General features: G+C 47.2%; 1 protein-coding gene across 3 annotated transcripts in view; it reads right to left on the minus strand.

The window, feature by feature from the left end:
* LOC121575383 (sarcolemmal membrane-associated protein-like) overlaps positions 1 to 26340 on the minus strand; it is a 209358-nt gene that overhangs the window by 46349 nt on the left and 136669 nt on the right. For all 3 annotated transcript variants that reach the window (XM_041888450.2, XM_041888448.2, XM_041888449.2), the window contains 2 exons: positions 9075 to 9134; positions 276 to 350 (listed from right to left, as the gene is read on the minus strand). In XM_041888450.2, the coding sequence (XP_041744384.1) occupies positions 276 to 350; positions 9075 to 9134 (135 nt within the window). The remainder of the gene's footprint in view (positions 1 to 275; positions 351 to 9074; positions 9135 to 26340) is intronic.

The following is a 26340-nucleotide window of genomic DNA, read 5'->3' on the forward strand; positions in this document are numbered from 1 at the left end:
CTACAGGGTGGTGTTGCTGGACACATACTGGAGCTAATCTATCCATCTATAGATGTTGTATTGTCAGATACACCGGATGGGTGTAGTGAAATGTGTTGTTTTACAGGGTCAGACATAGTAGTACGGCGCAAATTAGAATTAAGTGCCTTACTCAAGGGCACAGAGATTTATCACCTTGTTGGCGCGGGGATTCGAACCAGCAACCTTTTGGTTACTAGCACAAAGCTTGAACCACTATACCTGCTGATTGGTGTTGTACCAGAAGCTTCCCTTACCTTTGAGTCTGTCAGGACTGGCAAGGCGGTCTCCTGGTGCCGTCTGGCTGTTCTGCAGGTGGGCATCGATCACCTCTGACAGAGACATGGAGATACCGTTAGTAACATAGCATGACCCAGGCTCATACCAGTGGGAATGACATCATAGTGGGAATTACATCATAGTGACACTATGAAAGAAAACAATTACAACAGCAGACCCGGAGTTAGACAGACCCGGAGTTAGACAGACCCGGAGTGCACTTATTTTTAATAAAAAAAGTAAAATAAAACAACAACAAAAGTGTTGAGAAAAAAAGAGTAGAAGTAAAATAAAATAACAGTAGGGAGGCTATATATACAGTAAAATAAAGTGACAGTAGGGAGGCTATATATACAGGGGGGCACCGTTGCAGAGTCAATGTGCGGGGGCACCGGCTAGTAGAGGTAGTTGAAGTAATATGTACATGTGGGTAGAGTTAAAGTGACTATGCATACAGTGGGGGAAAAAAATATTTAGTCAGCCACCAATTGTGCAAGTTCTCCCACTTAAAAATATGAGAGAGGCCTGTAATTTTCATCATAGGTACACGTCAACTATGACAGACAAAATGAGATAAAAAATTCCAGAAAATCACATTGTAGGATTTTTAATGAATTTATTTGCAAATTATGGTGGAAAACAAGTATTTGGTCAATAACAAAAGTTTCTCAATACTTTGTTATATACCCTTTGTTGGCAATGACACAGGTCAAACGTTTTCTGTAAGTCTTCACAAGGTTTTCACACACTGTTGCTGGTATTTTGGCCCATTCCCCCATGCAGATCTCATCTAGAGCAGTGATGTTTTGGGGCTGTCGCTGGGCAACACGGACTTTCAACTCCCTCCAAAGATTTTCTATGGCGTTGAGATCTGGAGACTGGCTAGGCCACTCCAGGACCTTGAAATGCTTCTTACGAAGCCACTCTTTCGTTGCCCGGGCGGTGTGTTTGGGATCATTGTCATGCTGAAAGACCCAGCCACGTTTCATCTTCAATGCCCTTGCTGATGGAAGGAGGTTTTCACTCAAAATCTCACGATACATGGCCCCATTCATTCTTTCCTTTACACGGATCAGTCGTCCTGGTCCCTTTGCAGAAAAACAGCCCCAAAGCATGATGTTTCCACCCCCATGCTTCACAGTAGGTATGCTGTTCTTTGGATGCAACTCAGCATTCTTTGTCCTCCAAACGCGAAGAGTTGAGTTTTTACCAAAAAGTTCTATTTTGGTTTCATCTGACCATATGACATTCTCCCAATCCTCTTCTGGATCATCCAAATGCACTCTAGCACACTTCAGACGGGCCTGGACATGTACTGGCTTAAGCAGGGGGACATGTCTGGCACTGCAAGATTTGAGTCCCTGGCGGCGTAGTGTGTTACTGATGGTAGGCTTTGCTACTTTGGTCCCAGCTCTCTGCAGGTCATTCACTAGGTCCCCCCGTGTGGTTCTGGGATTTTTGCTCACCGTTCTTGTGATCATTTTGACCCCAAGGGGTGAGATCTTGCGTGGAGCCCCAGATCAAGGGAGATTATCAGTGGTCTTGTATGTCTTCCATTTCCTAATAATTGATCCCACAGTTGATTTCTTCAAACCAAGCTGCTTACCTATTGCAGATTCAGTCTTCCCAGCCTAGTGCAGGTCTACAATTTTGTTTCTGGTGTCCTTTGACAGCTCTTTGGTCTTGGCCATAGTGGAGTTTGGAGTGTGACTGTTTGAGGTTGTGGACAGGTGTCTTTTATACTGATAACAAGTTCAAACAGGTGCCATTAATACAGGTAACGAGTGGAGGACAGAGGAGCCTCTTAAGGAAGAAGTTACAGGTCTGTGAGAGCCAGAAATCTTGCTTGTTTGTAGGTGACCAAATACTTATTTTCCACCATAATTTGCAAATAAATTCCTTAAAAATCCTACAATGTGATTTTCTGGTTTTTTTTTCTCAATTTGTCTGTCGTAGTTGACGTGTACCTATGATGAAAATTACAGGCCTCTCATCTTTTTAAGTGGGAGAACTTGCACAATTGGTGGCTGACTAAATACTTTTTTCCCCCACTGTAAATAATTAACAGAGTAGCAGCAGCGTAAAAAGATGGGGTGGAGGGGCAGTGCAAATAGTCCGCGTTAGGCATGATTAGCTGTTCAGGAGTCTTATGGCTTGGGGGTAGAAGCTGTTGAGAAGTCTTTTGGACCTAGACTTGGCACTCCGGTACCGCTTGCCGTGCGGTAGCAGAGAGAACAGTCTATGACTAGGGTGGCTGGAGTATGACAATTTTGAGGGCCTTCCTCTGACCGCCTGGTATAGAGGTCCTGGATGGCAGGAAGCTTGGCCCCAGTGATGTACTGGGCCGTACACACTACCCTCCGTAGTGCCTTGCGGTCGGAGGCCAAGCACCCCCATAGAGACTGCCATAGGTCCAGACAACAGGCCCTCCGATTTGACACATTGAACTCTATCTGAGAAGTAGTTGGTGAACCAGGCGAGGCAGTCATTTGAGAAACCAAGGCTATTTAGTCTGCCAATAAGAATGCGGTGGTTGACAGAGTCGAAAGCCTTGGCCAGGTCAATGAAAACGGCTGCACAGTACTGTCTATTATCGATCGCGGTTATAATATCGTTTAGGACCTTGAGCGTGGCTGAAGTGCACCCATGACCAGCTCGGAAACCGGATTGCATAGCGGAGAAGGTACGGTGGGATTCGAAATGGTCGGTGATCTGTTTGTTGACTTGGCTTTTGAAAGGCAGGGCAGGATGGATATGGGTCTGTAACAGTTTGGATCTAGAGTGTCACCCCCTTTGAAGAGGGGGATGACCGCGGCAGCTTTCCAATCTCTGGGGATCTCAGACGTTACGAAAGAGAGGTTGAACAGGCTAGTAATAGGGGTTGCGACAATTTCGGCGGCTAGTTTTAGAAAGAAAGGGTCCAGATTGTCTAGCCCAGATGATTTGTAGGGGTCCAGATTTTGCAGCTCTTTTAGAACATCAGCTGTCTGGATTTGTGTGAAGGAGAAGCGGGGGGGCATGGGCAAGTTGCAGCGGAGGGTGCAGAGCTGGTGGCCGGGGGTAGTGGTAGCCAGGTGGAAAGCATGGCCAGCCGTAGCAAAATGCTTGTTGAAATTCTCGATTATTGTAGATTTATCGGTGGTGATAGTGTTTCCTAGCCTCAGTGCAGTGGGCAGCTGGGAGGAAGTGCTCTTATTTTCCATGGACTTTACAGTGTCCCAAAACTTTTTGGAGTTAGTGCTACAGGATGCAAATTTCTGTTTGAAAAAGTTAGCCTTTGCTTTCCTAACTGCTTGTGTATATTGGTTCCTAACTTCCCTGAAAAGTTGCATATCGCGGGGGCTATTTGATGCTAATGCAGTACGCCACAGGATGTTTTTGTGCTGGTCAAGGGCAGTCAAGTCTGAGGAGAACCAGGGGCTATATCTGTTCTTAGTTCTGTATTTTTGAATGGGGCATGTCTATTTAAGATTGAGAGGAAATTACTTTTAAAGAACAACCAGGCATCCTCTACTGACGGAATGAGATCTATATCCATCCAGGATACCTGGGCCAGGTCAATTAGGAAGGCCTGCTCGCTGAAGTGTTTTTGGGAGCGTTTGACAGTGATGAGGGGTGGTCGTTTGACCGCGGACCCGTTACGGACGCAGGCAATAAGGCAGTGATCGCTGAGATCCTGGTTGAAGACAGCGGAGGTGTATTTAGAGGGTAAATTAGTCAGGATGATATCTATGAGGGTACCCATGTTTACGGATTTAGGGTAGTACCTGGTAGGTTCGTTGATAATTTGTGTGAGATTGAGGGCATCTAGTTTAGATGGTTTAGAGGTACAGAATTAGGGTCTAGAGTTTCTCGTGTGAATGACTAATACCAGGAAAATCTCAAAATTACAGACTACATTTACATTTTAGTCATTTAGCAGATGCTCTTATCCAGAGCGACTTACAGGAGCAATTAGGGTTAAGTGCCTTGCTTAAGGGCACAGACAGATTTTTCACCTAGTCGGCTCGGGGATTAGAACCAGCGACCTTTCGGTTACTGGCACAACGCTCTTACCCACTAAGCTACCTGCCACCCCCTATAGACTACAATAGGTACTGGGAGTTTTCCCTGGGCAGGTCAGATGTGCCCTTTTAACATTAAAGGGATACTTCAGCATTTTGGCACTGAGGCCCTTTCTCTACTTCCCCAGAGTCATGATGAACTAGTGGATAGCGTTTTAATGTCTCTGTGTCCAGTGTGAAGGAAGCTAGAGGTCGTTTCGCGAGCCAATGCTAACTAATCTATGGGAATGTTCTAGCATGCTAATCCTGAAGTATCCCTTTAACAATGTTAACATCCTGGCCATATTATGGAACGATTATTGGAATGGCTCAGTAACTGATGTACTGTACAATGACCAAGACCTATATAGTGTCCAAAGGTAGTGCGCTATATCTGCAATAGGGTACCATTTGGGATGTAAAGTGAGAGTAGTCCGGTCTACGGCCAGTTGATTGATCGGTCTAGTTGAGGTCATGGCTCAGAAATAGAAATGGCTGAAGCCCTTCTAGAAAGAGATTCCTACACTACTACTTTAACTTTTTAGTTGACGCAGCAGAACATCAGGACACAGAACCAGCAGGGGTCGGCTACGCCGTGCCCATCTCACTTATTTTCGGCAGAAAGTTAAAAAAAATATAAACTGGAGAAAATAATTGAAATTGCATGCATTGGTATTCAGTTCCCAAGGTATGTCAATTCTGATTAGCCAATGGGCTTTCATGATTTTGCAGGAGTTTCATATTAGTTCAGCGCAAGACAACCCGCCTCTCCCGCCAAATTCAAAACCAAGGCAGCGCTGAAGATGAGAGATTCGTTTTCACATGGCTAGCAGCTAGCAAGCCTTCTTTTGTTATTTTAAAAAGTTCAGGGCGCAAAATGTCACCGGCAAAGAAAAATAAGGCAGATATCCGCTCATTTATTGCCTCTTGGACAAAGGAATATGGATTTGTTTTACTGAAGGGCCGGTCTGTTTGCGCTCTCTGTTGTAAAACTGTTGTTTTTCGGACATAAAGTGTCCGGCGTCATTTTGAAACGAGACATGAGAAAAACCTCAAGGATGAGGCGGACAAGGCTGAAGGAATCAACAGGGCCGTGTCCGGGTATGGGCCGTGTCCGGGTATGGGCCGTGTCCGGGTATGGGCCGTGTCCGGGTATGGGCCGTGTCCGGGTATGGGCCGTGTCCAGGTATGGGCCGTGTCCGGGTATGGGCCGTGTCCAGGTATGAAAAGCACAGCAGTGTTTTACAAATCAAGCTACTGAGGGGAGCTACAACGCTACACCCTGTTAAACAAACTGCTAAACATGGAAAACCATTTACTGATGGGGAATATATCAAGGAGGCTTTCCTCAGTAGTTCACAGGCTTTATTTGATGGATTGCCTAACAAAGACACAATCACCTCAAAGATAAAAGACATGCCTGTCTGCCAGAACTGTTGAAAGGCACGTTACCGAGATGGTTGAAAATGGAAAGGAGCAACAAACTGGAGCGTTAAAAGATGCACCCGTGTTTAGCGTGGCTCTTGATGAGAGTGTGGGTTTGAATGATATTCCACGTCTGGCAGTTGTTGCAAGATACTGTGACTCAGAGGGACGCGAGGAGATACTGTGACTCAGAGCAGGGACGCCAGGACCTGTGACTCAGAGGGACGCCAGGACCTGTGACTCAGAGCAGGGACGCCAGGACCTGTGACTCAGAGGGACGCGAGGACCTGTGACTCAGAGGGACGCCAGGACCTGTGACTCAGAGCAGGGACGCCAGGACCTGTGACTCAGAGCAGGGACGCCAGGACCTGTGACTCAGAGCAGGGACGCCTTGGCGGACCTGTGACTCAGAGCAGGGACGCCTTGGCGGACCTGTGACTCAGAGCAGGGACGCCTTGGCGGACCTGTGACTCAGAGCAGGGACGCCTTGGCGGACCTGTGACTCAGAGCAGGGACGCCTTGGCGGACCTGTGACTCAGAGCAGGGACGCCTTGGCGGACCTGTGACTCAGAGCAGGGACGCCTTGGCGGACCTGTGACTCAGAGCAGGGACGCCTTGGCGGACCTGTGACTCAGAGCAGGGACGCCAGGACCTGTGACTCAGAGCAGGGACGCCAGGACCTGTGACTCAGAGCAGGGACGCCAGGACCTGTGACTCAGAGCAGGGACGCCAGGACCTGTGACTCAGAGCAGGGACGCCAGGACCTGTGACTCAGAGCAGGGACGCCAGGACCTGTGACTCAGAGCAGGGACGCCAGGACCTGTGACTCAGAGCAGGGACGCCAGGACCTGTGACTCAGAGCAGGGACGCCAGGACCTGTGACTCAGAGCAGGGACGCCAGGACCTGTGACTCAGAGCAGGGACGCCAGGACCTGTGACTCAGAGCAGGGACGCCAGGACCTGTGACTCAGAGCAGGGACGCCAGGACCTGTGACTCAGAGCAGGGACGCCAGGACCTGTGACTCAGAGCAGGGACGCCAGGACCTGTGACTCAGAGCAGGGACGCCAGGACCTGTGACTCAGAGCAGGGACGCCAGGACCTGTGACTCAGAGCAGGGACGCCAGGACCTGTGACTCAGAGCAGGGACGCCAGGACCTGTGACTCAGGGCAGGGACGCCAGGACCTGTGACTCAGGGCAGGGACGCCAGGACCTGTGACTCAGAGGGACGCCAGGACCTGTGACTGAGAGGGAAGCCAGGACCTGTGACTCAGAGGGACGCCAGGACCTGTGACTCAGAGGGACGCCAGGACCTGTGACTCAGAGGGACGCCAGGACCTGTGACTCAGAGGGACGCCAGGACCTGTGTCTCAGAGCAGGGACGCCAGGACCTGTGACTCAGAGGGACGCGAGGACCTGTGACTCAGAGCAGGGACGCCAGGACCTGTGACTCAGAGCAGGGACGCCAGGACCTGTGACTCAGAGCAGGGACGCCAGGACCTGTGACTCAGAGCAGGGACGCCAGGACCTGTGACTCAGAGCAGGGACGCCAGGACCTGTGACTCAGAGGGACGCCAGGACCTGTGACTCAGAGGGACGCCAGGACCTGTGACTCAGAGCAGGGACGCCAGGACCTGTGACTCAGAGCAGGGACGCCAGGACCTGTGACTCAGAGCAGGGACGCCAGGACCTGTGACTCAGAGCAGGGACGCCAGGACCTGTGACTCAGAGCAGGGACGCCAGGACCTGTGACTCAGAGCAGGGACGCCAGGACCTGTGACTCAGAGCAGGGACGCCAGGACCTGTGACTCAGAGCAGGGACGCCAGGACCTGTGACTCAGAGCAGGGACGCCAGGACCTGTGACTCAGAGCAGGGACGCCAGGACCTGTGACTCAGAGCAGGGACGCCAGGACCTGTGACTCAGAGCAGGGACGCCAGGACCTGTGACTCAGAGCAGGGACGCCAGGACCTGTGACTCAGAGCAGGGACGCCAGGACCTGTGACTCAGAGCAGGACGCCAGGACCTGTGACTCAGGGCAGGGACGCCAGGACCTGTGACTCAGGGCAGGGACGCCAGGACCTGTGACTCAGGGCAGGGACGCCAGGACCTGTGACTCAGAGGGACGCCAGGACCTGTGACTGAGAGGGACGCCAGGACCTGTGACTCAGAGGGACGCCAGGACCTGTGTCTCAGAGCAGGGACGCCAGGACCTGTGACTCAGAGGGACGCGAGGACCTGTGACTCAGAGCAGGGACGCGAGGACCTGTGACTCAGAGCAGGGACGCGAGGACCTGTGACTCAGAGCAGGGACGCGAGGACCTGTGACTCAGAGCAGGGACGCCAGGACCTGTGACTCAGAGCAGGGACGCCAGGACCTGTGACTCAGAGTAGGGACGCCAGGACCTGTGACTCAGAGCAGGGACGCCAGGACCTGTGACTCAGAGGGACGCCAGGACCTGTGACTCAGAGCAGGGACGCCAGGACCTGTGACTCAGAGCAGGGACGCCAGGACCTGTGACTCAGAGCAGGGACGCCAGGACCTGTGACTCAGAGCAGGGACGCCAGGACCTGTGACTCAGAGCAGGGACGCCAGGACCTGTGACTCAGAGCAGGGACGCCAGGACCTGTGACTCAGAGCAGGGACGCCAGGACCTGTGACTCAGAGCAGGGACGCCAGGACCTGTGACTCAGAGCAGGGACGCCAGGACCTGTGACTCAGAGCAGGGACGCCAGGACCTGTGACTCAGAGCAGGGACGCCAGGACCTGTGACTCAGAGCAGGGACGCCAGGACCTGTGACTCAGAGCAGGGACGCCAGGACCTGTGACTCAGAGGGACGCCAGGACCTGTGACTCAGAGGGACGCGAGGACCTGCCTTGTCTAAAACCCATGCATGGTCCTACTAGATGTAGCAAAAGCCTTCACAGATCATTTTGAGGAGAGAGGTGTCGATATTAAAAACACATTCGCTATTACAACTGACGGTGCCCCCCGCTATGGTGGGGAAACAAAGGATTCGCAAAGCTGACTGAAGAGAAGATTGGCCACCCCGTGATTTAACATCACAATCATTCACCAAGAGAATCGGTGTTCCCGTGGTGCTAATGGCCAGAGCCTCCGTTTAGCAAGCTATGGAATACTTCCGTTTGTGGGAAATTAGATATTCAATAGAGACCATTTGTTGTAACGCATATATGAAAATCATAACTGGCATAACTGGCAGATCGTTAGAAATGGTAGGATAAATTGTAAATTGGCACAAAAAGGTAGCCGACCCCTGCCTTAGAGACACACACAAACGTAACTTACCATCAAAGTTAGCCAGCTTGTGCAACGACGAACCCACTGCTTCTTTCAAGTTCTTCACAGCTGGAGAGAAAGAAAGAAGATCAAAGAAACAAGAAGATGATCAACATAATGACATCTGACTTCTAGACAGCTTCTGAGGAGAGGATCTGACTTCTAGACAGCTTCTGAGGGGAGGATCTGACTTCTAGACAACTTCTGAGGAGAGGATCTGACATCTCTAGACATGTTACCTCTAGACAGCTTCTGAGGAGAGGATCTGACATCTCTAGACATGTTACCTCTAGACAGCTTCTGAGGAGAGGATCTGACATCTCTAGACATGTTACCTCTAGACAGCTTCTGAGGGAGGATCTGACATCTCTAGACATGTTACCTGTAGACAGCTTCTGAGGGAGGATCTGACATCTCTAGACATGTTACCTCTAGACAGCTTCTGAGGAGAGGATCTGACATCTCTAGACATGTTACCTCTAGACAGCTTCTGAGGGGAGGATCTGACATCTCTAGACATGTTACCTCTAGACAGCTTCTGAGGAGAGGATCTGACATCTCTAGACATGTTACCTCTAGACAGCTTCTGAGGGGGAGGATCTGACATCTCTAGACATGTTACCTCTAGACAGCTTCTGAGGGGAGGATCTGACATCTCTAGACATGTTACCTCTAGACAGCTTCTGAGGAGAGGATCTGACATCTCTAGACATGTTACCTCTAGACAGCTTCTGAGGGGAGGATCTGACATCTCTAGACATGTTACCTCTAGACAGCTTCTGAGGGGAGGATCTGACATCTCTAGACATGTTACCTCTAGACAGCTTCTGAGGGGAGGATCTGACATCTCTAGACATGTTACCTCTAGACAGCTTCTGAGGGGAGGATCTGACATCTCTAGACATGTTACCTCTAGACAGCTTCTGAGGAGAGGATCTGACATCTCTAGACATGTTACCTCTAGACAGCTTCTGAGGAGAGGATCTGACATCTCTAGACATGTTACCTCTAGACAGCTTCTGAGGGGAGGATCTGACATCTCTAGACATGTTACCTCTAGACAGCTTCTGAGGAGAGGATCTGACATCTCTAGACATGTTACCTCTAGACAGCTTCTGAGGGGAGGATCTGACATCTCTAGACATGTTACCTCTAGACAGCTTCTGAGGGGCAGTAGGTAGTTGTTTTAGTAAGCAAAACAATAATGCTGTTCATCATGGCTGTAGACTATATGGGGAGGTCTACAGTCATGGCTCAGGGCAATCATTGATCATTGATTAATTATCCAAAGTAATCCATTATGCTATAATTCCCTACTGACCACAACACAAAGCAGTCAGAATGTAGAGTTACAGACCGGCGCAGAGAGAACAGCTGGCGTCATCATTAGCGGCTAAACTACACTACCAAAGACCGGCGCAGAGAGAACAGCTGGCGTCATCATTAGCGGCTAAACTACACTACCAAACACGCAACAGGAAACGGCTAAACTACACTACCAAAGACCGGTGCAGAGAGAACAGCTGGCGTCATCATTAGCGGCTAAACTACACTACCAAGGCGTCATCATTAGCGGCTAAACTACACTACCAAGGCGTCATCATTAGCGGCTAAACTACACTACCAAGGCGTCATCATTAGCGGCTAAACTACACTACCAAACACGCAACAGGAAACGGCTAAACTACAGTCCCAAACACGCAACAGGAAACGGCTAAACTACAGTCCCAAACACGCAACAGGAAACGGCTAAACTACACTACCAAACACGCAACAGGAAAGCTAAACTACACTACCAAACACGCAACAGGAAAGCTAAACTACACTACCAAACACGCAACAGGAAAGCTAAACTACACTACCAAACACGCAACAGGAAAGCTAAACTACAGTACCAAACACGCAACAGGAAAGCTAAACTACACTACCAAACACGCAACAGGAAAGCTAAACTACACTACCAAACACGCAACAGGAAAGCTAAACTACACTACCAAACACGCAACAGGAAAGCTAAACTACAGTCCCAAACACGCAACAGGAAAGCTAAACTACACTACCAAACACGCAACAGGAAAGCTAAACTACAGTCCCAAACACGCAACAGGAAAGCTAAACTACACTACCAAACACGCAACAGGAAAGCTAAACTACAGTCCCAAACACGCAACAGGAAACGGCTAAACTACACTACCAAACACGCAACAGGAAAGCTAAACTACACTACCAAACACGCAACAGGAAAGCTAAACTACACTACCAAACACGCAACAGGAAAGCTAAACTACACTACCAAACACGCAACAGGAAACGGCTAAACTACACTACCAAACACGCAACAGGAAAGCTAAACTACACTACCAAACACACAACAGGAAAGCTAAACTACAGTACCAAACACGCAACAGGAAAGCTAAACTACAGTCCCAAACACGCAACAGGAAACGGCTAAACTACACTACCAAACACGCAACAGGAAAGTTAAACACCCCGGACAGTCTAAGAGAGGAACCAAACCGTTAAGGCTAATATCTAGTGAAAAGTTAGAAAGGTGGTGTTGGCATGCAGAAAACAATGTGTGATTGTGAATGTCTCAACAGAAGAGAACAAGCCTACGCAATTATATTAAGAAAAAAATACGCATTGAAAAGGGGGGAAAGCATGTTTGTGACACTGAAATGACGACTTCATTTCTGGATACTCCTACAACGTTGAACGCCTCGGATGCACTAACAGAGGATAACCCTTAGAACACTGTAGTTCCCTTGATAACAGTAGAACTCTGGTTCCATCATCACAGTATTTGGTATTTTATTAGGATCCCCAAAGCAGCAGCTACTCTTCCTGGGGTCCACACAAAACATTACATAATACAGAACATTAATAGACAAGAACAGCTCAAGGACAGAACAACATTAATTAAAAAGAAATTGTAAAAAAAAAAGAAAAAAAAAAAGGACAAGTAGCCTTCATATTAACACATACACAAACTATCTAGGTCAAACAGGGGAGAGGCGTTGTGCCATGAGGCGTTGCTTTATCTGTTTTTTAAACCAGGTTTGCTGTTAATTTGAGCAATACGAGATGGAATGGAGTTCCATACAATAATGGCTTTATATAATACTGTACGCTTCCTTGAATTTGTTCTGGGATTTGGGGACTGAAAAGACCCCTGGTGGCATGTATGTGTGTAGGAGCTGTGTAAGTTGACATTGCAAACAATTTGGGATACTCAACACATTAATCTTTCTACTAAAAATAAGCGATGCAGTCAACTCTTAGCCAAGAGAGACTGGCATGCATAGTATTTATATCAGCCCTCTGATTACAATGAAGAGCAAGACGTGCCGCTCTGTTCTGGGCCAGCTGCAGCTTAACTAGGTCTTTCCTTGCAGCACTCAACCACATGGCTGGACAATAATCAAGATAAGACATTTACATTACATTTACATCATTTAGCAGACGCTCTTATCCAGAGCGACTTACAAATTGGTGCATTCAAATTATGATAGCCAGTGGGACAACCACCTTTAAACAATTTTTATAGGGGGTGGGGGAAGAAGGATTACTTTATACTATTCCAGGTATTCCTTAAAGAGGTAGGGTTTCAAGTGTCTCCGGAAGGTGGTCAGTGACTCCGCTGTCCTGGCGTCTTGGGGGAGCTTGTTCCACCATTGGGGTGCCAGAGCAGCGAATAGCAGACAAAACTAGAGCCTGCAGGACTTGCTTTTTGGAGTGTGGTGTCAAAAAAGCAGAGCATCTCTTTATTACTGACAGACCTCTCCCCATCTTTATAACCATTGAATCTATGTTTTGACCATGACAGTTTACAATCTAAGGTAACGCCAACTAATTTAGTCTCCTCAACTTGTTCAACAGCCACACCATTCATTACCAGATTCAGCTGAGGCCTAGAACATATGGAATGATTTGTACCAAATACAATGCTCTTAGTTTTAGAGATGTTCAGGACCAGTTTATTAGTGGCCACCCATTCCAAAACAGACTGCAACTCTTTGTTAAGGGTTTCAGTGACTTTCTTAGCTGTGGTTGCTAATGCGTATATGGTTGAATCATCAGCATACATGGACACACATGCTTTGTTTAATGCGAGTGGCAGATCATTGGTAAAAATAGAAAAGAGTACAGGGCCTAGAGAGCTGCCCTGCAGTACACCACACTTTACATGTTTGACATTAGAGAAGCTTCCATTAAAGAAAACCCTTTGAGTTGTTTTTTTCCACCTTTATTTAACCAGGTAAGCCAGTTGAGAACAAGTTCTCATTTACAACTGCGACCTGGCCAAGATAAAGCAACGCAGTGCGAAAGTCTGTTGTTAATTTGTTTACAGAGAAATAGCATTGTATTTGGTCAAACACAATTTCTTCCAACAGTTTGCTAAGAGCTGGCAGCAAGCTGATAGGTCTGCTGTTAGAACCAGTAAAGGCCGCTTTACCATTCTTGGGTAGCGGAATTACTTTGGCTTCCCTCCAGGCCTGAGGACAAAGACTTTCCTCTAGGCTCAGATTAAAGATATGACAGATAGGAGTGGCTATAGAGTCAGCTACCATCCTCAGTAGCTTTCCATCTAAGTTGTCAATGCCAGGAGGTTTGTCATTGATCGATAACAATAATTTTTCCACCTCTCCCACACTAACTTTACAAAATTCAAACGTGCAATGCTTTTCGTTCATTATTAGTTTTTTTATGCATGAATTCGATGGCTCACTCTTCATTGTTGGCATTTCCTGCCTAAGTTTGCCCACTTTGGCAATGAAGTAATCATTAAAATAATTGGCAACATCAAATGGTTTTGAGATTAATAAGCAATCTGATTCGATGAAAGATGAAGTTGAATTAGTCTTTCTGCCCATAATTTCATTTAAAGTACTCAAGTTTTTTTCCATCACTCTTTAGATCATTGATCTTGGCTTCATAATACAGTTTCTTCTTCTTTTTGTTGAGTTTAGTCACATTATTTCTCTATTTGCAGTAAGTCAGCCAGTCAGATGTGCAGCCAGACTAATTAGCCACTCCTTTTGCCCCGTCTCTTTCAACCAGACAGTTGATCAATTCCTCATCAATCCATGGAGCCTTAACAGTTCTAACAGTCTGTTTCTTAACAGGTGCATCTTTATCAATAATTGGAAGAAGCAATTTCATAAATTCATCAAATGCAGCGTCTGGATGCTCCTTATTAATCACATCAGACCAACAAATATTTTTTACATCATCCACATAAGTCACAGCAGAATCATTTGTATGATCTCTTATACACTATTTTAGGCCCAGCTTTTGGAACTTTGGCTTTCCTGGATATAGCCACTGTATTGTGATCACTGCATCCAACGGGTACGGATACCGCTTTAGAACAAAGTTCTACAGTATTAGTACAAATGTGATCAATACATGTGGATGATCTTGTTCCTGTAGTGTTTGTAAACACCCTGGTAGGTTGATTAATAACCTGAACCAGATTACAGGCACTGGTTACAGTGAGAAGCTTCCTCTTGAGCGGACAGCTTGATGAAAACCAGTCAATATTCAGGTCCCCAAGAAAGTAGACCTCTCTGTTTACATCACATACACTACCAAGCATTTCACACATATTATTTAGATACTGACTGTTAGCACTTGGTGGCCTATAGCAACACCCCAAAAGAAAAGGGTTTAGATGTGGCAAGTGAACCTGCAACCACAACTTCAATAAGACTTGACATAAGATATTCTCTAAGCGTTCCAGGGATATGGCACTGAATATATACACAGCAACACCTCCCCCATAAGCATTCCTGTCTCTTCTATTGATGTTATATTCTTCTATTGCTGTATCAAATGAATTATCTAAGTGAGTCTCAGAAATGGCTAATATATGAATGTTATCTGATGTTTGCAAGTTATTGATTTCATTTCTAAGGCTACACGTACAGTACCAGTCAAATGTTTTAGAACACCTACTCATTCTTAGGGCTTTTCTTAATAAAAAAAAAAAATACATTGTAGAATAATAGTGAAGACATCAAAACTATGAAATAACACATATGGAATCATGTAGTAGCCAAAAAAGTGTTAAACAAATCAAAATATATTTTATATTTGAGATCCTTTAAATAGGCACCCTTTGCCTTGATAACAGCTTTGCACACTCTTGACATTCTCTCAACCAGCTTCATGAGGTAGTCACCTGGAATGCATTTAAATTAACAGGTGTGCCTTGTTAAAAGTTCATTTGTGGAATTTCTTTCCTCCTTAATGCGTTTGAGCCAATCAGTTGTGTTGTGAAGAAAGTCCCTCGAGATTTCTCCATCACTGTTATCATGGATTAACATACAGAACTGATGTCCTCTCTCAATGACTTACAGATTGCTGTCATCTTGCCCTTCTCCTGTTTAAACTCCTCGAGCTGACCCTGGGAAAACTGCAAGCTGTTCAAGTCCTGGACCTCTCTGGTCAGGTCGTCCATTCTTTTATTAGTTGAATCCACCAGTATTTGGACAAAACACTCAAAGCATTTTCTTGTTGTTGTATCAACTGCTTGTAGAACTCTTTTTGTTCGTTTAAAAGATCCTTCACCTGTGATAGAGAGACACCACTGTCCTCAACGGTACTCCCACCGGCTTTGGTCTTTGTCATGGAAGCAACGTAGGTTACGCTGTTACTCCTCGCAGTTCCAGACAGGACAGGTCTCTCAGTTCCAGACAGGACAGGTCTCGCAGTTCCAGACAGGACAGGTCTCTCAGTTCCAGACAGGACAGGTCTCTCAGTTCCAGACAGGACAGGTCTCTCAGTTCCAGACAGGACAGGTCTCTCAGTTCCAGACAGGACAGGTCTCTCAGTTCCAGACAGGACAGGTCTCTCAGTTCCAGACAGGACAGGTCTCTCAGTTCCAGACAGGACAGGTCTCTCAGTTCCAGACAGGACAGGTCTCTCAGTTCCAGACAGGACAGGTCTCTCAGTTCCAGACAGGACAGGTCTCTCAGTTCCAGACAGGACAGGTCTCTCAGTTCCAGACAGGACAGGTCGCAGGGAAGATTGAAAACAACAACAACAACAACAACAAACAGCAGGGATCTAGACAGCCACAAGTCTGGGACAATCCACGGTCCCAGCCACAATGGCTAACCGCGTCACGGGCTGCGTTCAAGCCCTCAAGAAACCCCCGCTGGCTTGATAGGCAGCTAGCTAGCAGCTAGGCTAGTTGCTATGCCAAATAGCTCCTCAGACCCGGCCTTGGTCGGCAGGATCACTGGAGTGATAGCAGCAGTCCCAGCAACTGATGCCAACTGCGTCGCGGAATCCAAACTCAAAAGTAAGCTAGCTACTAAGAAACTTTCAAAACAACAAAACGAGCTCTCCCTCGTTCCACGTCCTTCCCCCAGTCTCCTCCCTACCTCATGGACGGACGGCATACTCCACACCACTAACCTAAATGCTCCAGCAGATAAGGACATAGATGTCAAGGACTTCCTGCTAAACTAAACGCTCCAGCAGACCAGGACATAGATGTCAGAGACTTGCTGCTACATGTATTCCTCTTCCTTTACACTGTTGCTCAGATTCCAGTGCCCCAATCCTGACCGTAACCAAGTGCCCCAATCCTAACCGTAACCAAGTGCCCCAATCCTGACCGTAACCATTAGTGGGGAAAATGCAAAACTGACCCAAGATCAGTGCCTAGGGGCAACTCCACCCTCCTCCCAACTCCACCCTCCTCCCAACTCCACCCTCCTCCCAACTCCACCCTCCTCCCAACTCCACCCTCCTCCCAACTCCACCCTCCTCCACCCTCCTCCCAACTCCACCCTCCTCCCTCCTCCACCCTCCTCCCTCCTCCACCCTCCTCCCAACTCCACCCTCCTCCCAACTCCACCCTCCTCCCAACTCCACCCTCCTCCCAACTCCACCCTCCTCCCAACTCCACCCTCCACCCTCCTCCCAACTCCACCCTCCACCCTCCTCCCAACTCCACCCTCCTCCCAACTCCACCCTCCCCCCTCCTCCCAACTCCCCCCTCCTCCCAACTCCCCCCTCCACCCTCCTCCCAACTCCACCCTCCTCCCAACTCCACCCTCCTCCCTCCTCCACCCTCCTCCCAACTCCACCCTCCTCCTCCTCCACCCTCCTCCACCCTCCTCCCAACTCCACCCTCCTCCCTCCTCCCTCCTCCCAACTCCACCCTCCTCCCAACTCCACCCTCCTCCCAACTCCACCCTACACCCTCCTCCCAACTCCACCCTACACCCTCCTCCACCCTCCTCCCAACTCCACCCTCCTCCCAACTCCACCCTACACCCTCCTCCACCCTCCTCCCAACTCCACCCTACACCCTCCTCCACCCTCCTCCCAACTCCACCCTACACCCTCCTCCACCCTCCTCCCTCCTCCACCCTCCTCCCAACTCCACCCTCCTCCCAACTCCACCCTCCACCCAACTCCACCCTCCTCCCAACTCCACCCTCCACCCTCCTCCACCCTCCTCCCAACTCCACCCTACACCCTCCTCCACCCTCCTCCCTCCTCCACCCTCCTCCCAACTCCACCCTCCTCCCAACTCCACCCTCCTCCCAACTCCACCCTACACCCTCCTCCCAACTCCACCCTCCTCCACCCTCCTCCCAACTCCACCCTCCTCCCAACTCCACCCTCCTCCACCCTCCTCCCAACTCCACCCTACACCCAACTCCACCCTCCACCCAACTCCACCCTCCTCCCAACTCCACCCTCCACCCAACTCCACCCTCCTCCCAACTCCACCCTCCACCCAACTTCACCCTCCTCCCTCCTCCACCCTACACCCTCCTCCACCCTCCTCCACCCTCCTCCCTCCTCCACCCTACACCCTCCTCCACCCTCCTCCCAACTCCACCCCTCCTCCCAACTCCACCCCTACACCCCTCCTCCACCCTCCTCCCAACTCCACCCCTACACCCAACTCCACCCTCCTCCCTCCTCCACCCTCCTCCCAACTCCACCCTCCACCCTCCTCCCAACTCCACCCTCCTCCCAACTCCACCCTCCACCCTCCTCCCAACTCCACCCTCCTCCCAACTCCACCCTCCACCCTCCTCCCAACTCCACCCTCCTCCCAACTCCACCCTCCTCCACCCTACACCCTCCTCCACCCTCCTCCCAACTCCACCCTCCTCCCAACTCCACCCTCCTCCACCCTCCTCCCAACTCCACCCTACACCCAACTTCACCCTACACCCAACTCCACCCTCCTCCCAACTCCACCCTACACCCTCCTCCCAACTCCACCCTCCTCCCAACTCCACCCTACACCCTTGAGCCCCAAGGAAATAATAATTAATAATCTGTAATATCTTGATGAGTACACTAGTATATCAGGCTGGATACTGTCTGCAATTGTACTGAAAGTATTTTGACAGGCAGGCTAATACTTCACACTAGCACCATGACAACCTGAATTCAATATCAAAATGCTGATGTCAAACTATCTGGTATTCTTAGAGCAATAATGGGAGACTACGAACACTCAGATTGTGGAAAATTAATTGAACGCGTCTATTATAAGTCTGCCTGCTTAACTCTAAATGTACTGGTTGATTAAAGTAGTGCAGTCCCCTCCACGCTTTACAAGAAAGTGGACTAACAAAGAAAAACTAAATATCTACCATTAAATATTAACATAGCCAATTACCATTAAACATTTTACGTAGAGGGAGAAGTTAGATATACAGTGCATTTGGAAAGTATTCAGACCCCTTGACTTTTTCCCAAATAAATTACATTACAGCCTTATTCTTACTCTAAAATGTATTACATTGTTTTCCTCCTCAATATACACACAATACCCCATAATGACAAAGCGAAAAAAGGTTTTTAGACAATTTTGAAAATGTATTTAAAATAAAAAGCATCAATACCTTATTTACATAAGTATTCAGACCCTTTGCTATGAGAATCGAAATTGAGCTCAGGATGTTTCCATTGATCATCCTTGAGACGTTTCTACAACTTGATTTGAGTCCACCTGTGGTAAATTTAATTGATTGGACATGATTTGGAAAGGCACACAGCTGTCTATATAAGGTCCCACAGTTGACAGTGCATGTCAGAGCAAAAACCAAGCCATGAGGTCGAAGGAATTGTCCGTAGAGCTCCGAGACAGGATTGTGTCGAGGCACAGATCTGGGGAAGGGTACCAAAAAACATTCTGCAGCATTGAAGGTCCCCAAGAACACAGTGGCCTCCATCATTCTTAAATGAAAGAAGTTTGGAATCACCAAGACTCTTCCTAGAGCTGGCCGCCCGGCCAAACTGAGCAATTGGGGGAGAAGGGCCTTGGTCAGGGAGGTGACAGAGCTCCAGAGCTCCTCTGTGGAGATAGGAGAACCTTCCAGAAGGACAACCATCTCTGCAGCACTCCACCAATCAGGCCTTTATGGTAGAGTGGCCAGACGGAAGCCACTCCTCAGTAAAAGGCACATGACAGCTCGCTTGGAGTTTGCCAAAAGGCACCTAAAGGACTCTCAGACCATGAGAAACAAGATACTCTGGCCTGATGAAACCAAGATTGAACTCTTTGGCCTGAATGCCAAGCGTCACGTCTGGAGGAAACCTGGCACCATCCCTATGGTGAAGCATGGTGGTGGCAGCATCATGCTGTGGGGATGTTTTTCAGCGGCAGGGACTGGGAGACTAGTCAGGATCGAGGGAAAGATGAACGGAGCAAAGTACAGAGAGATCCTTGATGTAAACCTGCTCCAGAACGCTCAGGACCTCAGACTGGGGCGAAGGTTCACCTTCCAATGACCCTGAAGCACACAGCTAAGACAACGCAGGATTGGCTTTGGGACAAGTCTCTGAATGTCCTTGAGTGGCCCAGCCAGAGCCCGGACTTGAACCCGATCGAACATCTCTGGAGAGACCTGAAATTAGCTGTGCAGTGACGCTCCCCATCCAACCTGACAGAGCTTGAGAGGATCTGCAGAGGAGAATGGAAACTCCCCAAATACAGGTGTGCCAAGCTTGTAGCGTCATCCCCAAGAACACTCGAGGCTGTCATCGCTGCCAAAGGTGCTTCAACAAAGTACTGAGTAAAGGGTCTGAATACTTATGTAAATGGAATATTTCAAATGTTTAATAAATTTGCAAAAATTTATAAAACCTGTTTTTGCTTTGTCATTATGGGGTATTGGGTGTAGATTGATGAGGGATTTTTTTTGTAATCCGTTTTAAAATAAGGCTGTAACGTAACAAAATATGAAAAAGTCAAGCGGTCTGAATACTTCCCGAATAAATAATAATAATAATAATAATAATAATATGCCATTTAGCAGCACTGTATAAGATGTAGTCCTGTGCTGGACAGGAACAGACACACAGGACTTTGTATTTTAACTGAGGGAACAACAGTACAAGACGTTTGACATCATGCCTCCACTATCTACGGTATAATGCATCAACCAGTCATCTACAGACTTCACCTGGAAATGTCATCTAGTCTATCTACCAGTCCTGCAATGATGCAAATATCAAGTAGGCTAATGTCAACAAATTCAAAGTACTAATTTTAACAAATCCAACATATTCTGATTAGAATCCATGTGGAATCGGCCACAAAACCAGAGATATTCATTTGAATGCATCTCTGCCTCCTCCAGTACTCCAGTGTTCGTTCAATCAGTGTTCGTTCAATCAAACAAACAAATGTATATAGTTGTTAAAGCCCTTTTCGCAACAGCAGTTGTCACAAAATATGGCAACTCACACCTGCAGCCTCAGCACTCCTACTGAACTACAGCCAAAATACAATGTTCACGTTACAGTATCCAGGGAGATCACACTGCACTACATGGAGATAGACAGGATCAATGGTGACGTTACAGTATCCAGGGAGATCACATTGCACTACATGGAGATAGACAGGATCAATGGTGACGTTACAGTATCCAGGGAGATCACACTGCACTACATGGAGATAGACAGGATCAATGGTGACGTTACAGTATCCAGGGAGATCACACTGCACTACATGGAGATAGACAGGATCAATGTTCACGTTACAGTATCCAGGGAGATCACATTGCACTACATGGAGATAGACAGGATCAATGGTGACGTTACAGTATCCAGGGAGATCACACTGCACTACATGGAGATAGACAGGATCAATGTTCACGTTACAGTATCCAGGGAGATCACATTGCACTACATGGAGATAGACAGGATCAATGGTGCCTGAAGACAGAAGTGATAGTAGGTAATGACACAGTAACCTTTAACTGGTGGATCATACAGTATCACGCAAAGGCCCTCGGTTAGCTATATAACCACACAGAGATACCGGTGAATTGTTTGTTTATCTAGGCTAGTTTCTGTGCCAAGGAGTCTGTGTTTTTATGGTTAACCACACATTTCTCAATGACTACAGAGTGATGTAGGCTTTGTAGTGAGCTCAGCTCCAATGCTCTGCTAATGCTGACAGTGAAGCCACACTAAGGTACACTGTTGTTATACGAGTCACGTTAGGAGAGAGAGGGTATCCTGTTATACGAGTCACGTTAGGAGAGAGAGGGTATCCTGTTATACGAGTCACGTTAGGAGAGAGAGGGTATCCTGTTATACGAGTCACGTTAGGAGAGAGAGGGTATCCTGTTATATGAGTCACGTTAGGAGAGAGAGGGTATCCTGTTGTTATATGAGTCACGTTAGGAGAGAGAGGGTATCCTGTTATACGAGTCACGTTAGGGAGAGAGGGTATCCTGTTATATGAGTCACGTTAGGAGAGAGAGAGGGTATCCTGTTATACGAGTCACGTTAGGAGAGAGAGGGTATCCTGTTATACGAGTCACGTTAGGAGAGAGAGGGTATCCTGTTATACGAGTCACGTTAGGAGAGAGAGGGTATCCTGTTGTTATATGAGTCACGTTAGGAGAGAGAGGGTATCCTGTTATATGAGTCACGTTAGGAGAGAGAGGGTATCCTGTTATATGAGTCACGTTAGGAGAGAGAGGGTATCCTGTTATATGAGTCACGTTAGGAGAGAGAGGGTATCCTGTTGTTATATGAGTCACGTTAGGAGAGAGAGGGTATCCTGTTATATGAGTCACGTTAGGGAGAGAGAGGGTATCCTGTTATACGAGTCACGTTAGGAGAGAGAGGGTATCCTGTTATACGAGTCACGTTAGGAGAGAGAGGGTATCCTGTTATACGAGTCACGTTAGGGAGAGAGAGGGTATCCTGTTATATGAGTCACGTTAGGAGAGAGAGGGTATCCTGTTATACGAGTCACGTTAGGGAGAGAGGGTATCCTGTTATATGAGTCACGTTAGGAGAGAGAGGGTATCCTGTTATACGAGTCACGTTAGGAGAGAGAGGGTATCCTGTTGTTATATGAGTCACGTTAGGAGAGAGAGGGTATCCTGTTATATGAGTCACGTTAGGAGAGAGAGGGTATCCTGTTATATGAGTCACGTTAGGAGAGAGAGGGTATCCTGTTATATGAGTCACGTTAGGAGAGAGAGGGTATCCTGTTGTTATATGAGTCAGTGAGAGAGGGTTCCTTACGTTAGGAGAGAGAGGGTATCCTGTTATATGAGTCACGTTGGGAGAGAGAGGGTATCCTGTTATACGAGTCACGTTAGGGGAGAGAGGGTATCCGTTGTTATATGAGTCACGTTAGGAGAGAGAGGGTATCCTGTTATATGAGTCACGTTAGGAGAGAGAGGTATCCTGTTATATGAGTCACGTTAGGAGAGAGAGGGTATCCTGTTATATGAGTCACGTTAGAGAGAGAGGGTATCCTGTTATATGAGTCACGTTAGGAGAGAGAGGGTATCCTGTTATACGAGTCACGTTAGGAGAGAGAGGGTATCCTGTTATACGAGTCACGTTAGGAGAGAGAGGGTATCCTGTTATACGAGTCACGTTAGGAGAGAGAGGGTATCCTGTTATACGAGTCACGTTAGGAGAGAGAGGGTATCCTGTTATACGAGTCACGTTAGGAGAGAGAGGGTATCCTGTTATATGAGTCACGTTAGGAGAGAGAGGGTATCCTGTTATACGAGTCACGTTAGGAGAGAGAGGGTATCCTGTTATATGAGTCACGTTAGGAGAGAGAGGGTATCCTGTTATATGAGTCACGTTAGGAGAGAGAGGGTATCCTGTTATACGAGTCACGTTAGGAGAGAGAGGGTATCCTGTTGTTATATGAGTCACGTTAGGAGAGAGAGGGTATCCTGTTATACGAGTCACGTTAGGAGAGAGAGGGTATCCTGTTGTTATATGAGTCACGTTAGGAGAGAGAGGGTATCCTGTTATATGAGTCACGTTAGGAGAGAGAGGGTATCCTGTTATATGAGTCACGTTAGGAGAGAGAGGGTATCCTGTTATACGAGTCACGTTAGGGAGAGAGAGGGTATCCTGTTGTTATATGAGTCACGTTAGGGAGAGAGAGGGTATCCTGTTATATGAGTCACGTTAGGAGAGAGAGGGTATCCTGTTATACGAGTCACGTTAGGAGAGAGAGGGTATCCTGTTATACGAGTCACGTTAGGAGAGAGAGGGTATCCTGTTATATGAGTCACGTTAGGAGAGAGAGGGTATCCTGTTATACGAGTCACGTTAGGAGAGAGAGGGTATCCTGTTGTTATATGAGTCACGTTAGGAGAGAGAGGGTATCCTGTTGTTATATGAGTCACGTTAGGAGAGAGAGGGTATCCTGTTATATGAGTCACGTTAGGAGAGAGAGGGTATCCTGTTATATGAGTCACGTTAGGAGAGAGAGGGTATCCTGTTGTTATATGAGTCACGTTAGGAGAGAGAGGGTATCCTGTTATATGAGTCACGTTAGGAGAGAGAGGGTATCCTGTTATATGAGTCACGTTAGGAGAGAGAGGGTATCCTGTTGTTATACGAGTCACGTTAGGAGAGAGAGGGTATCCTGTTATATGAGTCACGTTAGGAGAGAGAGGGTATCCTGTTTAACAAGAGAACATCCAACCATGTTGCCATAATGTGAAGGGCTGTATATATACAGTATAGATTATTCACTTAGATTTACCTAATTAGAAATCCGACGCCACAACTCTAGTACGTACAGAGCCTTCAGATAGTATTCACACCCCTTGAGTTTTCCACATTTTGTTGTTACAGCCTGAATTTAAAATGGATTAAATTGAGATTTTGTGTCAATGCCCTACATACAATACTCCATAATGTCAAAGTGGAATAATGTTTTTAGAAATGTTCACAAATTAATTAAAAACTCTTGAGTCAAAAAAATATCTAAGTCAATAAGTATTCAATCCCTCTGTTTTGGCCAAGCCTAAAGTTCAGGCATCAAAATGTGCTTAACAAGTCACATAAGTTGCATGGACTGACTCTGCATGCAATAGTGTTTAACATGATTTTTGAACGAGTACCTCATCTCTGTACCCCACACATACAATTATCTGTAAGGTCCCTCAGTTAAGCAGTGAATTTCAGACAGATTCAACTGCAAAGACCAGGGAGGTTTTCCAATGCCTCGCAAAGTAGGGCACCTATTGGTAGATGGGTAAAAATATATATATTGGTAGATGGTAAAAAAAATGAAAAAAAGAATTGATATTGAAAATCCCTTTGAGCATGGTGAAGTTCTTCATTACACTTTGGATGGTGTATCAATACACCCAGTCCTACAAAGATACAGGCGTCCTTCCTAACTCAGTTGCCGAAGAGGAAGGAAACCGCTCAGGGATTTCACCATGAGGCCAATTGTGACTTTAAAACAGTTACATATTTTTAGGATAAAAACAAACAGAATAGAGCTAAGCACAGGCAAAATCCTAGAGGAAAACCTGCTTCAGTCTGTTTTCCATTATAAACACTGGGAGACAAATTCACCTTTCAGCAGGACAATAACCTAAAACACAAGGCCAAATATATAGAGTTGCTTACCAAGATGACATTGAATGTATTGACTCAGGGGTGTGAATACTTATGTAAATGAGATATTTCTGTATTTCATTTTCAATATATTTGCAAGACTTTTTAGAAACATGTTTTCACTTTGTCATTATGGGGTAGATGGATGAGAGAAAAATATATTCATTTTGAATACAGGCTGTAAACACAACAACATTTAGAATACCTCAAGGGGTTCCCTACAGAACAGTAACACACCCTGAAGTTCACCACAGAGGAAGAACACCAATAAGGACCAGTTAATCATGTTCCACAACATATTACCTCTACAGGTTGTTGAGTGTTGAGAGATTTCGACACCAGGAAGGGAAGAACAGAGAAGTACTGTGAAGACAGTGAGAAAGAGGAAATCTAGAGAGAGCCCCTTCCTTCCCAGTGAAACGACAGGGGCCATACTACCTTCTTCAGAGTTCAGATCTACGTCTCCTGCTGGATCTCCTAGTGGTGTACAGTACAGAGAGACGCCTAAACAACCTCAACATCTAATGGATTTATAAAGCCCTTTTTACATCCACACTGCAGTGTCACCAAGTGCGTATACAGTAACCCACCCTAGACCACAAAAAGCAAGCAGAACCCTATTAAATATCCTATTGCAGAGCCTACATTAGTATACAGTACCAATATATTCTGAACAAAAATAAATGCAACAATTTCATAGATTTTACTGAGTTACAGTTCATATAAGGAAATCAGTAAATTGAAATACACTGCTCAAAAAAATAAAGGGAACACTTAAACAACACAATGTAACTCCAAGTCAATCACACTTCTGTGAAATCAAACTGTCCACTTAGGAAGCAACACTGATTGACAATAAATTTCACATGCTGTTGTGAAAATGGAATAGACAACAGGTGGAAATTATAGGCAATTAGCAAGACACCCCCAATAAAGGACTGGTTTTGCAGGTGGTGCTTTCACTCTAGTGGTAGCATGAGACGGAGTCTACAACCCACACAAGTGGCTCAGGTAGTGCAGCTCATCCAGGATGGCACATCAATGCGAGCTGTGGCAAGAAGGTTTGCTGTGTCTGTCAGCGTAGTGTCCAGAGCATGGAGGCGCTACCAGGAGACAGGCCAGTACATCAGGAGACGTGGAGGAGGCCGTAGGAGGGCAACAACCCAGCAGCAGGACTGCTACCTCCGCCTTTGTGCAAGGAGGAGCAGGAGGAGCACTGCCAGAGCCCTGCAAAATGACCTCCAGCAGGCCACAAATGTGCATGTGTCTGCTCAAACGGTCAGAAACAGACTCCATGAGGGGTGGTATGAGGGCCCGACGTCCACAGGTGGGGGTTGTGCTTACAGCCCAACACCGTGCAGGACGTTTGGCATTTGCCAGA

Source organism: Coregonus clupeaformis, chromosome 10 (assembly GCF_020615455.1).
Source record: "Coregonus clupeaformis isolate EN_2021a chromosome 10, ASM2061545v1, whole genome shotgun sequence".
Taxonomy (NCBI): domain Eukaryota; kingdom Metazoa; phylum Chordata; class Actinopteri; order Salmoniformes; family Salmonidae; genus Coregonus; species Coregonus clupeaformis.